This window comes from Sebastes umbrosus, chromosome 9, assembly GCF_015220745.1.
Source record: "Sebastes umbrosus isolate fSebUmb1 chromosome 9, fSebUmb1.pri, whole genome shotgun sequence".
Classification (NCBI taxonomy): Eukaryota; Metazoa; Chordata; class Actinopteri; order Perciformes; family Sebastidae; genus Sebastes; species Sebastes umbrosus.
Window position 1 is genome coordinate 33,602,364 of NC_051277.1, and position 15,406 is coordinate 33,617,769.

Genomic DNA, 15,406 nt, shown 5'->3' on the forward strand with positions numbered 1-15,406 from the left:
TGTTATATAGTATTATCTATCACTGAGGAATATGAGGAAACTGCTCCAGTATGTGAAACCACTGCTAATAACATATAGATGTTGTGAAAGAAACAGGTCAGTGTGAATGAGTGAGTGAAAGATGAAGAGTGGAACAGGGAATACAGAGAGAGGCTGCCTCCTAGTGGCATCATGGGTAACAAGAAGAAAACAAAAAGGCTCCTGATGAACTGACTGCCGGGGTGACACTCTGTGTCTCTATAGCATTACATCTGCACCATAATATGAAGATGATATCACATCATAATTGGCTGATTTAGCAGATGCATATCTAGAGGATTTAATGCAAATTAGTTCCCGTTCAAGGTTCCCACTGCAGTTCTTCACTGGGGACAGGAAGTCATGGAGCATCACAGGGAACCTCCCAGTGACACAATGACATGATGGAACTGCTTCCACTTACACACCGGAGTTTAGATTTTTTCTTCTATAAGACAGATAGAATGATGCTGTAACAACAACAACAACAATATTATTATTATTAATAATAATAACAATAATAATAATGATAATAATAATAATAATAATAATAATAATAATAATAGTAATGTTGTTGAGAACAGTGAAAAGCAGTGAGATTGTGATTATTTTACTTTGTTTGAGATTAAACTGGATTTGATATGAGAAAATTATTAAAGTTGATAATTAGTGGTGTGTGTGTGTGTGTGTGTGTTAATTTTGGCTGTGTTGGTGACGTAACGGCCCCTGGTTTTCTCTCTCTCTCTCTCTCTCTCTCTCTCTCTCTCTCTCTCTCTCTCACACACACACACGCGCGCGCGCGCAGTGAGGCAGCAGCAGCAGCGGCAGCAGCAGCCGCTCAGTGTGCGGAGGAGCGGAGGAGGAGGACCGACGGTATGTCTCAGCTCCGGGAACATCTCTGTCCCCTCTGTGTCTCTGTGTGAAGCGCGCTGCTTCTTCCTCTCCTGTCCTCCCGGAGACTCTCCTGTCCTTTTGGAGCAGGCCATCAGGAAGCCGGCCGTGCGTCACGGTGCGTCTTTGCGCATTATTCCTGGATCTTTAAAAAGTGTTTTCTTGTGCCTCCGGACTAGAATGAAGCTGTGTTTGTGTGTGACGGAGGAGAGAGGCAGCGTTCCTACGCCCTGCTCTCTCTCTGGATATCTGGCTGCAGCTGCTGCTGATGTGCGTGAATAAATGTGCGCTCTCTAGAAGGAAAAGCGGGTCGCAGTAAGCGGCTTTTCTCCCTCTGACTCTCCTCTGTGTCTGACAATGTGTCCAGTCCATCCAGCTCACCGGATCCCGCTCATCTGCGATGCTTCCGCTCTTTTTCTCTTCCAGGATTGATTTTTGTTATTTTTTGGATTCAAACTGAAGGTCAATGGAGAGATTTCACGGTGCCGTTTTGACACCAAATAACGGCGGTGCGCCTGTATTCTGCGAGCTGGTGTGTTTGAGTGTGTGTGTGCGTGTGTGTGAGAGAGAGTGAGTGTTTGTGTGTGTGTGTGAGCGCCTCCACCTCCTTTCCCCTCTCCCTGCTCTGACAACTCACCCACAGATTTTTTTTTTCTTTCCATCCAAGGCTCACGCTGCAAACTTAAATGCTGGATCTATATTTCAGCGACCTTTTCTGGCTGTAAAGATGCTGAGCGGCGTCCTCCTGCTGAGCGTCCTCACGGTCACCAGCCTGTCACCGTCCGAGACGGAGAGCCGCAAAACTTCAGCCTCCAAAGAGATCTGCAAGAGCCGCTGCAGCTGCGAGGAGCGGGAGAACATCCTCAACATCAACTGTGAGAATAAAGGATTTACCAGCGTCAATCAGTTCCAGGCGCCCCCGAATAAAATCTCACAGCTTTTTCTAAATGGAAACTTCCTGTCACGGCTCAGCGCCAATGAGTTTGTCAATTACGGCAATGTCACCTCGCTGCATCTGGGGAATAACGGCTTGCAGGAGATCCGAACCGGCGCCTTCAACGGGCTGCGCTTCCTGAAGCGGCTCCACTTGAACAACAACAACCTGGAGGTGATCAAAGAAGACACCTTCGCAGGCCTGGAGAGTTTGGAGTATTTACAGGCAGACTATAATTATATCAGCGTCATAGAGCCGGGTGCTTTCAGTAAGCTTAATAAGCTCAAAGTGTTGATCCTGAATGACAACCTGCTGTTGTCTTTGCCTCCCAACATCTTCCGTTTTGTGCTCCTCACCCACTTGGATTTACGTGGCAACCGGCTCAAGATGCTGCCGTTTGCTGGGGTTTTAGAGCACATAGGCGGCATCATGGAGATCCAGCTAGAGGAGAACCCGTGGAACTGCACCTGTGATCTGATTCCCCTCAAATCCTGGCTGGACACTATTTCTGTCTTTGTGGGGGACATAGTGTGCGAGACGCCGTTCAGGCTGCACGGTAAAGACATCACGCAGCTCATAAAGCAGGATCTGTGCCCACGCAGGAATGCTGGTGAGCGTGTGCACCCCCCCTCTGACTCTCACTTCCAAGGGGCCCTGCCCCCGACCTACCACCCCGGCATGATCACCCCCACCCGGGCCCCCAAAGCTTCCCGCCCGCCCAAAACGCCCTACAGGCCCACCCCTCGCATCACAAAGGACAAACGCATTTTTGGGCGGCCTATAATGGTTTACCAGACGCGCTCCCCCGTGCCCATGCTGTGTCCCAGTGTGTGCGTGTGCACTTCGCAAAATCCCGACAGCGGATTGAACATCAACTGCCAAGAGCGAAAGTTGCATAACATCAGTGAGCTGAACCCCAAGCCATCCTACCCAAAGAAGCTCCACCTGACCGGTAACTACTTACAGGTGATTTACAGGACTGATCTGACTGAGTACAGCTCCCTGGAGCTGCTTCACTTAGGAAATAACCGGATCGCAGTGATTCAGGAAGGAGCGTTTGAGAATCTAACCAACCTCAGACGGCTCTATCTGAATGGGAATTACATTGAATCACTTACTCAATCACTCTTCGCTGGCCTGCAGTCGCTCCAGTATCTGTATTTGGAATATAACATCATCAAAGACATTCTACCACAAACATTTAACTCTTTGCATAACCTCCAGCTGCTTTTTCTGAACAACAACCTGTTAAGGTCGCTCCCTGACAATGTTTTTGGTGGCACCATGCTAACGCGACTCAACTTGAGAAACAATCATTTCTCCTACCTGGCGGTTCGAGGAGTACTAGACCAGCTTTCGGCGTTCATCCAGATCGACCTGCAGGAGAACCCCTGGGACTGCACCTGTGACATCGTGGCACTCAAAAACTGGATGGAGCTGTCCAGTACCAGCGTAGTGGTTAACGAAATCACTTGTGATTCACCCTCTAAACACGCAGGTCGCCTGCTGCGCTCACTTCGCAATGAGGCCATCTGCCCTGAGCCCAGCGAGGTGCCCCCCCCACAACATGCACCCCCTACAAAAGCCCCCACATTAATGAGCCCTGGCACTGAGGCCACCATGCCTTCCTCCTCCTCTTCTTTTAGCTCAGTGAGCCCAACTGAATCCAGAATCCACACTACTGAGTTGCACCCTGAGGTGCCACTCTCGGTCCTGATTCTTGGGCTTCTTGTTGTCTTCATCCTGTCGGTCTGCTTCGGCGCAGGCCTCTTTGTTTTTGTTCTGAAGCGGCGCAAAGGAGTGGAGCACGTCCCCACTGGCGCTAACAACTTAGATCTCAACTCTTTTCAAGTGCAATATGGCTCCTACACTCCCGAAGCAACCCAAGACAAAACCTCAGAAAGCCACGTTTATAACTACATCCCCCCACCTGTGGGCTCCATGTGCCAAAACCCCATCTACATGCAGAAGGACGGCGAGCAGGTGGCGTATTACCGCAACCTGAAGGAGCTCAGCTTTGGGCCTCTGGACGTAAAGAAGGATGTCCTGACCCGCAGCCCCGGGGCCTACACCATCAGCACAATGGATTTTATGGATAAATCTCCAACATCATGCGGTCTGACCACCCCGGACCCTCCTGAGATGTTGTATCAGAACCTAGGGGAGAGGCCCCACAAAGAGCTTCCCACGGCTGCAGGCGCCCCCCCTTTCCATTACAACTTTTGCACTTTACCTAAGAGACCTTGCATCGTGCCCCCCTACGAGGCTGCTACAGCCCGGCGGCACATCCCCAACCAGGACAGGTTGAATAAAACTGTGCTGTACGGGACCCCCAGGAAGTACTACGGGGCTGAACACCCCCCAAAAAACAATGAGCACCCGCTTTTGCTCCCTGGGAAGCTAAAAACAGAACCAGACTACCTGGAGGTTCTGGAGAAACAGACTGCGATGAGCCAACTGTAAGATAGCGACAATGCCCCCCCTCCCCCCCGGTTCTGTGCAGCATTCATAATAATCACGCAGTTACTGTAATAATAGCCCTCTATATCTTATCTATCTTATCTATCTGTGTTCAATCCATCATGATTGACTGATGATCTTTTTTCTCTCTTCCTTTTCTTCTCTTTCTCTTTTCAAGATGTATAAAAGGAGTATAAGAAGTATATTATTATGCAGCTCTATTTTTCTTCCTGGAAGGTATAAATTATTTCTTCTTTTTTGAAAAGTGAAATTCCAAAAGACTTTGACGACGGCAGGTATACAATGGGCAGGACTGTGTACAAATGCGGCTTTTCATAAATCTGTATTTTATTTTCCCAATGAGATCCTGGTTCTTTGTAGAGGAGTACATGCTACAGATTGACATTCCTGTACATACTGAGCAGACACAGATAACTGGCGACTGTAAAACCATAAAAGAGAACCTCTTCAAAATCCAACAAGCAGCAGAATCTTAAATACTTACTCCAGAAAGTGCCTTTGCACTCAACTATTTTATCAACAATGCTCTCTGCAAAATGGAAATGTTCCTTTTTTGAAAGTGCTGTATTTTAAAAAAATCAAATCTTTATGTAAAATAGAAGACTTATTTGTCTGTTTAAAAAGAAAAAAAGAAAAAAAAGAACTTGAGACTGAGTGTGAACTGATGTGTGAGTTGTTGTCGGGGAGAATCCTGTTATTTTGCTTTGAATATGAAGTGTCTTTGGAGATGTACAACTTGTAGAGAACATTGTATGCTATAGGGGAGCAATACAGCGCGGCCAAAACGCGCCATTAAACTTTCACTGAAGCACTTTGTCAAGATCCTGAGCGTGAGGTAAATTCTGTCCACACTGTGCTGGGTTATTGTGTGTGTGTGTGTGTGTGTGTGTGTGTGTAAGTGTATGTGTGTGTGTATGTGTGTGTGGGAGCTGCAGCTCCTCTAATGATTACACAGGTGTTTTTTTGGGCTCCTTCTCAGTTGAATGATGTCTTCCCTCACACAGCATTTCAAGGTTTATTCCAATTTCCTGAAATCTCCTCTAACATCCAACGCTCCTGTGTGATGGATGTGTCAGACCTCACTGAGGGATGTAGAGTGATTGTACGCTGAAGAGACGTATGGAAATTGTGAATGTGGCTTTTTTAACTGTGGGCCAGTGTCATGTACAGCAGAGCAGCCGTGACATTAGAAGAGCGTTACCTGTATAGTGAATAGTAGAGCGTCACCTGTAGTAAATAGTAGAGCGTCACCTGTAGTGAATAGAGGAGCATCACCTGTAGTGAATAGAAGAGCATCACCTGTAGTGAATAGTAGAGCATCACCTGTAGTGAATAGTAGTGTCACCTGTATTGAATAGAAGAGCATCACCTGCAGTGAATAGTAGAGCATCACCTGTAGTGAATAGTACAGCATTACCTGTAGTAAATAGTAGAGCGTTACCTGTAGTGAACAGTAGAGCGTCACTTGTAGTGAATAGTAGAGCGTCACCTGTAGTGAATAGTAGAGCGTTACCTGTAGTAAATAGTAGAGCGTTACCTGTAGTGAATAGTAGAGCGTCACCTGTAGTGAATAGTAGAGCATCACCTGTAGTGAATAGTAGAGCGTCACCTGTAGTGAATAGTAGAGCGTCACCTGTAGTGAACAGTAGAGTGTCACCTGTAGTGAATAGTAGAGCATTACCTGTAGTGAATAGTAGAGTATCACCTGTAGTGAATAGTAGAGCGTCACCTGTAGTGAATAGTAGAGCATCATCTGTATTGAATAGTAGTGTTACCTGTAGTGAATAGTAGAGTATCACCTGTAGTGAATAGTAGAGCGTTACCTGTAATGAATAGTAGAGCATCATCTGTAGTGAATAGTAGAGCGTCACCTGTAGTGAATAGTAGAGCATCATCCGTAGTGAATAGTAGAGCGTTACCTGTATAGTGAATAGTAGAGCAGCACCTGTAGTGATCAGTAGAGCGTCACCTGTAGTGAATAGTAGAGCGTCACCTGAAGTGAATAGTAGAGCGTCACCTGTAGTGAATAGTAGAGCGTTACCTTTAGTGAATAGTAGAGCGTTACCTGTAGTGAATAGTAGAGTGTCACCTGTAATGAATAGTAGAGTGTCACCTGTAGTGAATAGTAGAGCGTCACCTGTAGTGAACAGTAGAGTGTCACCTGTAGTGAATAGTAGAGCGTCACCTGTAGTGAATAGTAGAGCATCATCTGTAGTAAATAGTAGAGCGTTACCTGTATAGTGAATAGTAGAGCATCATCTGTATTGAATAGTAGAGTGTTACCTGTAGTGAATAGTAGAGTATCACCTGTAGTGAATAGTAGAGCGTTACCTGTAATGAATAGTAGAGCATCATCTGTAGTGAATAGTAGAGCATCACCTGTAGTGAATAGTAGAGCGTTACCTTTAGTGAATAGTAGAGCGTTACCTGTAGTGAATAGTAGAGCGTCACCTGTAATGAATAGTAGAGTGTCACCTATAGTGAATAGTAGAGCGTCACCTGTAGTGAGTAGTAAGCATTACCTGTAGTGAATAGTAGAGCATCACCTGTAGTGAACAGTAGAGCGTTACCTGTAGTGAATAGTAGAGCATTATCTGTAGTGAATAGTAGAGCGTTACCTGTATAGTGAATAGTAGAGCAGCACCTATAGTGAAAAGTAAAGCGCTACCTGTAGTGAATAGTAGAGCGTCACCTGTAGTGAATAGTAGAGCGTTACCTGTAATGAGTAGTAGAGCATCATCTGTAGTAAATAGTAGAGCGTTACCTGTATAGTGAATAGTAGAGCATCATCTGTATTGAATAGTAGAGTGTTACCTGTAGTGAATAGTAGAGTATCACCTGTAGTGAATAGTAGAGCGTTACCTGTAATGAATAGTAGAGCATCATCTGTAGTGAATAGTAGAGCATCACCTGTAGTGAATAGTAGAGCGTTACCTTTAGTGAATAGTAGAGCGTTACCTGTAGTGAATAGTAGAGTGTCACCTGTAATGAATAGTAGAGTGTCACCTATAGTGAATAGTAGAGCGTCACCTGTAGTGAGTAGTAAGCATTACCTGTAGTGAATAGTAGAGCATTTTCTGTAGTGAATAGTAAAGCGTTACCTGTATAGTGAATAGTAGAGCAGCACCTGTAGTGAAAAGTAAAGCGCTACCTGTAGTGAATAGTAGAGCATCATCTGTAGTGAATAGTAGAGCGTCAACTGTAGTGAATAGTAGAGCATCACCTGTAATGAATAGTAGAGCGTTACCTGTAATGAATAGTAGGGCATCATCTGTAGTGAATAGTAGAGCATCATCTGTAGTGAATAGTAGAGCGTTACCTGTAATGAATAGTAGGGCATCATCTGTAGTGAATAGTAGAGCATCATCTGTAGTGAATAGTAGAGTGTCACCTGTAGTGAATAGTAGAGCATCACCTGTAGTGAATAGTAGAGCATCACCTGTAGTGAATAGTAGAGCATCACCTGTAGTGAATAGTAGAGCATCATCTGTAGTGAATAGTAGAGCATCATCTGTAGTGAATAGTAGAGTGTCACCTGTAGTGAATAGTAGAGCATCACCTGTAGTGAATAGTAGAGCATCACCTGTAGTGAATAGTAGAGCGTTACCTGTAATGAATAGTAGGGCATCATCTGTAGTGAATAGTAGAGCATCACCTGTAGTGAATAGTAGAGCATCACCTGTAGTGAATAGTAGAGCATCATCTGTAGTGAATAGTAGAGCATCATCTGTAGTGAATAGTAGAGCGTCACCTGTAGTGAATAGTAGAGCATCACCTGTAGTGAATAGTAGAGCATCACCTGTAGTGAATAGTAGAGCGTTACCTGTAATGAATAGTAGGGCATCATCTGTAGTGCATAGTAGAGCATCATCTGTAGTGAATAGTAGAGCATCACCTGTAGTGAATAGTAGAGCATCACTTGTAGTGAATAGCCCCGTGTGTATCAGCTGCAGAAGGAAATGTAACAGTAACATGCAGACATTCCTCCACATCCTGCCGTTCACTAATGACGCCGGTTATGTAGAGTGAAACAAATGTGACATCTTTAACAGCTGCTGCTTCTCGGCCATTGAAATCTTACAGAGGAGAAGAATTGCAATTAGCATAGCGACTGACAGCGGTGTATTTCTGTGGTGCATGAGCAGTGAAAGGACCGTCTTCTGCAGCATAAAGAGCACTGACTCACCTAGAAACCATCTTTTAGGAAATACAGCGCTTCTCTGCAACCTGCCCTCGATAATAATGCATGTTAGTGCGTATTATCATCCCCTGTGCATCTCTAGGCCTGTCCTCCTCTCCTCCCCAGCCGTGGCATGGATGAACTGTGCTACCCGCTCTAATGCTAATTCTGTCTTATGTCCTTCAACTCCCGTTGACATTGGCTCTTTGTGTCCTCTGTGAATGGCCTCCCAGCGGCCAAATTCTTCTCTTTTCCCTTTTGTATGCCCAGCGCCCTCCTCCACCTCCTCCTCTGTCTTTTGTCCTCGTGTTTTCCCCCGCTGGATCTCTGCTGGCTATTGTGTAGCTGTCCAAGGTGCTGAAATGTTGTCGGCAACAGGGCCGCGTTCCAATCTGACGGCTGGGACCTGAGAGCCCTGCGCCAAGGAGACCAGCCAGTTCACTTTTTGGAGAGTTAGGTTGCAAAGTGGTCTGTAGATTAAATAGTCTGGCTTTGTGTTTTTTGCTGGAAATCTTTTTCCCCAAAAAATGGGCCTGCCTACCACAGGGCACTGAGGGTCAGCTGGTTGGATTCGTCTTTGTGTTGGTCCCTATATGGGCTGGTTGTAGTGAAGGAATACAGCACAGTGGAAACAGCACCTTAACTCACTCACCAGCTTTTTCTGGAGCTGTCAGCCACCTCTCACAGTCTCTCTTTGTCCCGTTGTCTTCTGAAGACTGTGACTGCAGTTTAAAGCTCTACATTTGCAGGTATGTGGGTTTCCTTTGATGCAAACAGAGTCACCTTTTTTTAGAGAATTTGCTTTGTTGCTGTTTCATTGAAGCAAAATTTTAACAGTTAAAGGATCATTCTGGTGTGTCACTCAGCCTTATGTTCATCTCTTCTAATGATTAGGACATCACTGCACTCCACCAGTTTGATTACTGAGATCTGGGAACGGTGATGTCGCTCCAACAAAGCCGACGGGGGAAGAAACATGATCAGACAGATTATATATATAAGATTCATCTGGAGGTAAAAACACACCAGAGATAATGTTGATGATAATATTGATAATGTCTCATTGTCTCAGGACACTGCTGAAATCTACATACTGCAGAACACAGCGTGATAGCATGCATGCACCAACTTTTCCCAACTTCCTTTGTGCAATGCATTGTGGGAAAATAATGTCCATAAACAGCACATTAAAAAAACATGAGGTATACTTTTTTTGTATATATTTTATTTCACCCATTTGAACACACTAGATACTGTAATCAGTGACTGGTACGCAGCTGGGAGACAGTTGGTGACTGGCCGAAGTCCATTCTCTTTAACTGATGCTAACAACAGACAGTTTGTCTGAGCCTTTGCTTTCTTTTTCCAATGAGATTGGTTCAACTTGTTTACAACTGATGCAGTGTTGCTGCATTCCCAGACCTCAGCAGTGTGATGATCAGTGACATGAATGATGGTTTATCCTTTCCCCCGTCATCACATCTGCTCTCCCAGACTCTGCAGAGCCACGTTCACATCCATCCATCTAGTGAGAATTGGGGCATTGGCTTCAGAGAATCCCCACCGGTTCATGATTCACCATGACAGATTGTTTCAATAAACTAGTATTACCAGGCAGGAACCTCCGTTTCTCTCATAGAGCAGACTTTTGGATATTTATTGTTTGCAGCAAAATGGTGTTCCAGAGTGAACCGCTGAAAAAACATCCTCCTTTAATGTTGTTTTGCTGTTACTGCTGCGTGAAACACCTCATTTACTGCAATTCCTGATATCTTCTCTGCCTGTTCCCTTTTTCTTTTTCCCCTTTATGCATTTACTTGTGGCCTCTTAGTGCCGTAACTTTTTTTAGACGCCGTATCGAGTTGCTTTCATCCACGGCTTCTGGTGCAAAGGCACACGGCGGGCAGGGGAGATGCTGCGGTAAGCAAAGCTGTGAATGCTGTCATGTGGGCTTCCTTTTTAACAAGCTTCGCCATTTCAGCTGCTGTGTGAATGGGAGGGGAGAAGAAAGAGAGTGTGAGAGGGAGAGAGAGGGAAGGAGAGAGGTTGGGAGAGATGAACGGAAGGAGAGAGAGAGAGAGAGAGAGAGAGAGAGAGAGAGCTGTTCATTCCTCTCCTTTTCTGAAAATGGAGTGATTTTCCTTCCTTGGGCACAATAGGTCCTCTGTGTCTTTTTAGTGGCAGGGAAGGAAAGAGGGAGTGCTCGCATGCACGCACACACACACACACACACACACACACACACACACACACACAGGGGATATAAGGGAGGGTTGGAACATGTGCAGCCTTGCACACCAATGAGGAAGCTTTCTCCCCAGAACACTCTCCTCTCTTATCTTGCAGCCCTGGGACTGTGTGTGTGTGTGTGTGTGTGTGTGTGTGTGTGCGTGTGCGTGTGCGCGTGCGTGCGTGCGTGCGTGTGTGTGAGTGACTGAGTGAGTGCATGTATATGTATTCATATACTGTACGTGTGGACGTCGATATCTCTGCAGAGGTGTTCTCTCTCTCTTTTCTTCTTCGATAAGATTGAAACGTAGAAATAGGTATTTTGTGGATAATGCTCTCCCTCTCTTCCACTCTCTGTCTACCTCTCTCGCCCCTTCCCTCACTCTGTCTCCCTTCTTTCTGTCCCTCTCTGAATGATGTGATAGAGGACTGTGAATTGGTATTCCTATAGTGAGGCTCAATATGTGGATAAGCGATTCAGAGATGACTTTGAAGCATAAGGGCTGTTGCTTTGAGTTGATTTATAACGGCCGTTTCCAGGGCCTTTTCTCCATGTGTGAATGTATATGTGTGTGTGTGTGTGTGTGTGTGTGTGTGTGTGTGTGTATGTGTGTATGTGTGTGTGAATGCATATGTGTGTGTGACTTGCATTACGTTGTGTGGGACGCCGGCTTTTCACACATACGATTTTAATCATTTTGCCGCAGATTGCTGCAATCCATTCTCCACTGCTCACTGCTATGTGTGTGTGTGTGTGTGTGTGTGTGTGTATCCTTACTCCATCAGTCAGTTTAACCATTCCCCTTAACTCATTTTCTATGATGTTCCCGTCATCCTCAGCTGTCTGTTCTCATTGTGAGGCTGCTACTCAGCTGTTTCAGTCAGCTCTGCTTCTGGCCCTGGAACCACTGTGTCATATACACACAGTTTAGTAGTTAGTATGTATTTAGCAGAGGTGGACAGTGGCCAGGTGGTTCATACCACTTTATTTTTTTACCATCAATGACCTTAAAATGTGTAAAAGAGAGAAATGTGCTCTCATTTGAAAGCATTTGGAGCGTCTGGTAGAGCCAGTTGTCCTGCGTCAGGTGTCCTCTCCGTGCTGCTGCTACAGAGGCTGCAGAGTGTCTGTCTCTCGTTGTGCGTTGTGATAGTCACAGTTTGTAGAGTTGCATTTGAGTCTGTTTATGTTGCTCCGTGATTATGCTTGTCTTCGGTCCAGCCTCCTTGGGGGCCCCTTACTGAGCCCCCTCAAATACAAGTTCCTCAGAACCCATATGCCCCACAACCCCCCAGAAACCAGTCTGTGCCATAAGCTTGATTTAACACACGTGTGTTCTGTGTACCATGTCAGTAAAATATCTACCAAAAGATTAAACTAGATTTTAACATTGGAACCCTTAACAAGACAGGGCCTTAAGATTATGAAAAATGGAACTACTATTTAAATTTTTTGTGAGCAGATAATTTGGTGATTTGCGGCCCTTGAGGGTCTGTGGCCTCAGGCAGTCGCCCCCTCTGCCTGTCGGTTCTCACATCTTTTTGATTCACCTCATTTATTGTTGGATTGATGTCTTCTCTGCTTTCTAATGAGAACTCCTCATAGTTGTTGTTGTTGTTGTTGTTGTTCCTACCACCTTTAGACAAGGCTGGACTACAAAGCCCCAGTTGCCCCAAAGGTTCACCATGCATCAACTGCTTTTTGGTTTTTGATATTTTATATTTAATTGCAAATTTGTTATGGAAACTACATCACTAGTGCCCAGTATCAACTAAAACAGGTCCTTCATTGCTTTATTGGACCTGTATCAAAACCTGAATTAGTTTAGCTTATATATATAAACTCGGAAAAAAAAGTTTGAAAAGTGTGTTTGCTGGATTATTTCTCTGTTGTTACAATGCTAATTGGCATTGTATTTTACATTGTTGGAAAGCCTGTTTATTTACCTTCACAATGATGTCCAACTTGTAAGGATCATGCATTTGTAGGATGAGCAGCACAGCTGATTATGTGGGTAGCGCCAAAGAAAAATTTGCCAAAATTCTCCGTCAATGGTAAACAGTGTATTCTCCTGTTGGTGTTGACTCTTGTTTTGAGTTGTTTGGTGGATTGGATGATTGAACTCTTTATCAGTAACAAGGAACAAACAAGACATATTGGCTATTTTACACTTTATTCATTTAATACACCGTCAGGAGCCTCAGTAGCGGTGGAAGATCTATACACAGCCACAACAGCCTGGCACCTCCTCCTCATGCTGGTCACCAACCTGGTCACACGTTGCTGTGGGATGGCGTTCCATTCCTCAACCAGGAGGCAACTTGGTTTTGCGGAACAGCTTCAACTTGCCCTATCGCACGGGCCTTATCCAGATCAGACAAACATGGCATGACGATGCTTGGAGCAAACACCAAACTCAGCACCCAGCAGGCCCCATGCACATCAGGCACCTGGTTGGCAGCACCTGGAGCTCAAAACAAGAGTCAATACCAACAGGAGAATACACTGTTTAGCATCGGCAGAGAATTTTGGCAAATTTTACTTGGGCGCTAACCACATAATCAGCTGTGCTGCTCATCCCACAAATGCATGATCCTTACAAGTTGGACATCATTGTGACGGTAAATAAACAGGCTTTCCAACAATGTAAAATACAATGTCAATTAGCAGTGTAACAACAGAGAAATAATCCACCAAAAATAAATTTCCAAACTTTTCTTTTCCGAGTTTATATATATATATATATGTATATATATATATATATATATACAGACGTAGGCAAAGTTGTTGGTAACGTTCCGTTAAAGAGAGAAAACCCCACAATGGTCACTGAAATAACTTGAAACTGACAAAAGTAATAATAAATAACAATTTACTGAAAATGAACTAATGAAAATCAGATATTGTTTTTGAATTGTGGTTCAACAGAATCATTTTAAAAAACAAACTAATGAAACTGGCCAGGACAAAAATGATGGTACCCCTAGAAAAGATGTAAAATAATGTGACCATGGGGACATATTAAACTAAGGTGTGTCCTGTAATTAGCATCACAGGTGTCTTCAAATTTGTAATCAGTCAGTCTGCCTATTTAAAGGGTGAAAAGTAGTCACTGTGCTGTTTGGCATCATGGTGTGTACCACACTGAACATGGACCACAGAAAGCTAAGGAGAGAGTTGTCTCAGGAGATCAGAAAGAACATTATAGACCTTCATGTTAAAGGTAAAGGCTATAAGACCATCTCCAAGCAGCTTGATGTTCCTGTGACTACAGCTGCACATATTATTCAGAAGTTTAAGGTCCATGGGACTGTAGCCAACCTCCCTGGACGTGGCCGCAAGGGGAAAATTGATGACATATTGAAGAGACGGATAATACGAATGGTAACCAAAGAGCCCAGAACAACTTCCAAAGAGATTAGAGGTGAACTCCAAGGTCAAGGTACATCAGTGTCAGATCGCACCATCCGTCACTGTTTGAGCCAAAGTGGACTTAATGGAAGACAACCGAGGAGGACACCAAATCATAAAAAAGCGAGACTGGACTTTTCCAAAATGCATATTGACAAGCCACAAAGCTTCTGGGAGAATGTCCTTTGGACAGATGAGACAAAACTGGAGCTTTTTGGCAAGTCACATCAGCTCTATGTTCACAGACGCAAAAATGAAGCATCCAAAGAAAAGAACACTGTACCTAATGTGAAACATGGAGGAGGCTCGGTTATGTTATGGGGCTGCTTTGTTGCATCTGGCATAGGGTGTCTTGAATCTGTGCAGGGTGCAATGAAATCTCAAGACTATCAAGGCATTCTGGAGCGAAATGTGCTGCCCAGTGTCAGAAAGCTTGGTCTCAGTTGCAGGTCATGGGTCCTCAAACAGGATAATGACCCAAAACACAGCTAAAAACACCCAAGAATGGCTAAGAACAAAACATTGGACTATTCTGAAGTGGCCTTCTATGAGCCCTGATCTAAATCCTATTGAACATCTGTGGAAGGAGCTGAAACATGCAGTCTGGAGAAGGCACCCTTCAAACCTGAGACAGCTGGAGCAGTTTGCTCACGAGTGGGCCAACATACCTGTCAACAGGTGCAGAAGTCTCATTGAGAGTTACAGAAATCACTTGATTGCAGTGATTGCCTCAAAAGGTTGTGCAACAAAATATTAAGTTAATGTTACCATCATTTTTGTCTAGGCCAGTTTCATTAGTTTGTTTTTTAAATGATTCTGCTGAACCATAATTCAAAAACAATATCTGATTTTCATTTGTTAATTTTCAGTGAATTTTTATTTATTATTACTTTTGTCAGTTTCAAGTTATTTCAGTGACCATTGTGGGTTTTTCTCTCTTTAACGGAACGTTACCAACAACTTTGCCTACGTCTGTATATATATATATATATATAGCCTCTCCATGTCAGTGACCATGTTGAGATGTCAGCTGATGATCTGTGAATAGCTGCGACTGATTAAAAAGGATGCCACCTTCTTTTAGAACTTGAGTCAGACTAGATCGACCTGATCATCCGGTAAAGGGACCTCAGCGAGCACTGTGGCATGTCTGTGGATAATTTAGTGTTTGAAAGAGAAATGGCAGCATAAACACTGCTTGGCCCGAGTATCCTCAACAGACACTCAGCGGTACATGCAGTATTAGCTAAACACAAGTGTG

The 15,406-nt window shown here is 44.4% G+C and overlaps 1 protein-coding gene across 1 annotated transcript; it reads left to right on the plus strand.

The window, feature by feature from the left end:
* The first annotated feature begins 826 nt into the window (after positions 1 to 826).
* slitrk2 (SLIT and NTRK-like family, member 2) lies at positions 827 to 5,146 on the plus strand. Its single transcript, XM_037779718.1, has 2 exons — positions 827 to 1,371; positions 1,577 to 5,146. Exon 2 carries the CDS (start codon positions 1,637 to 1,639, stop codon positions 4,304 to 4,306), a length of 2,670 nt encoding a protein of 889 aa, XP_037635646.1. The 5' UTR covers positions 827 to 1,371; positions 1,577 to 1,636; the 3' UTR covers positions 4,307 to 5,146.
* Positions 5,147 to 15,406: the final 10,260 nt, after the last annotated feature.

Bases quoted from the DNA above. Each gene is read 5' to 3' on its own strand.
- slitrk2 (XM_037779718.1), top strand. From the start codon at position 1,637: ATGCTGAGCGGCGTCCTCCTGCTGAGCGTCCTCACGGTCACCAGCCTG.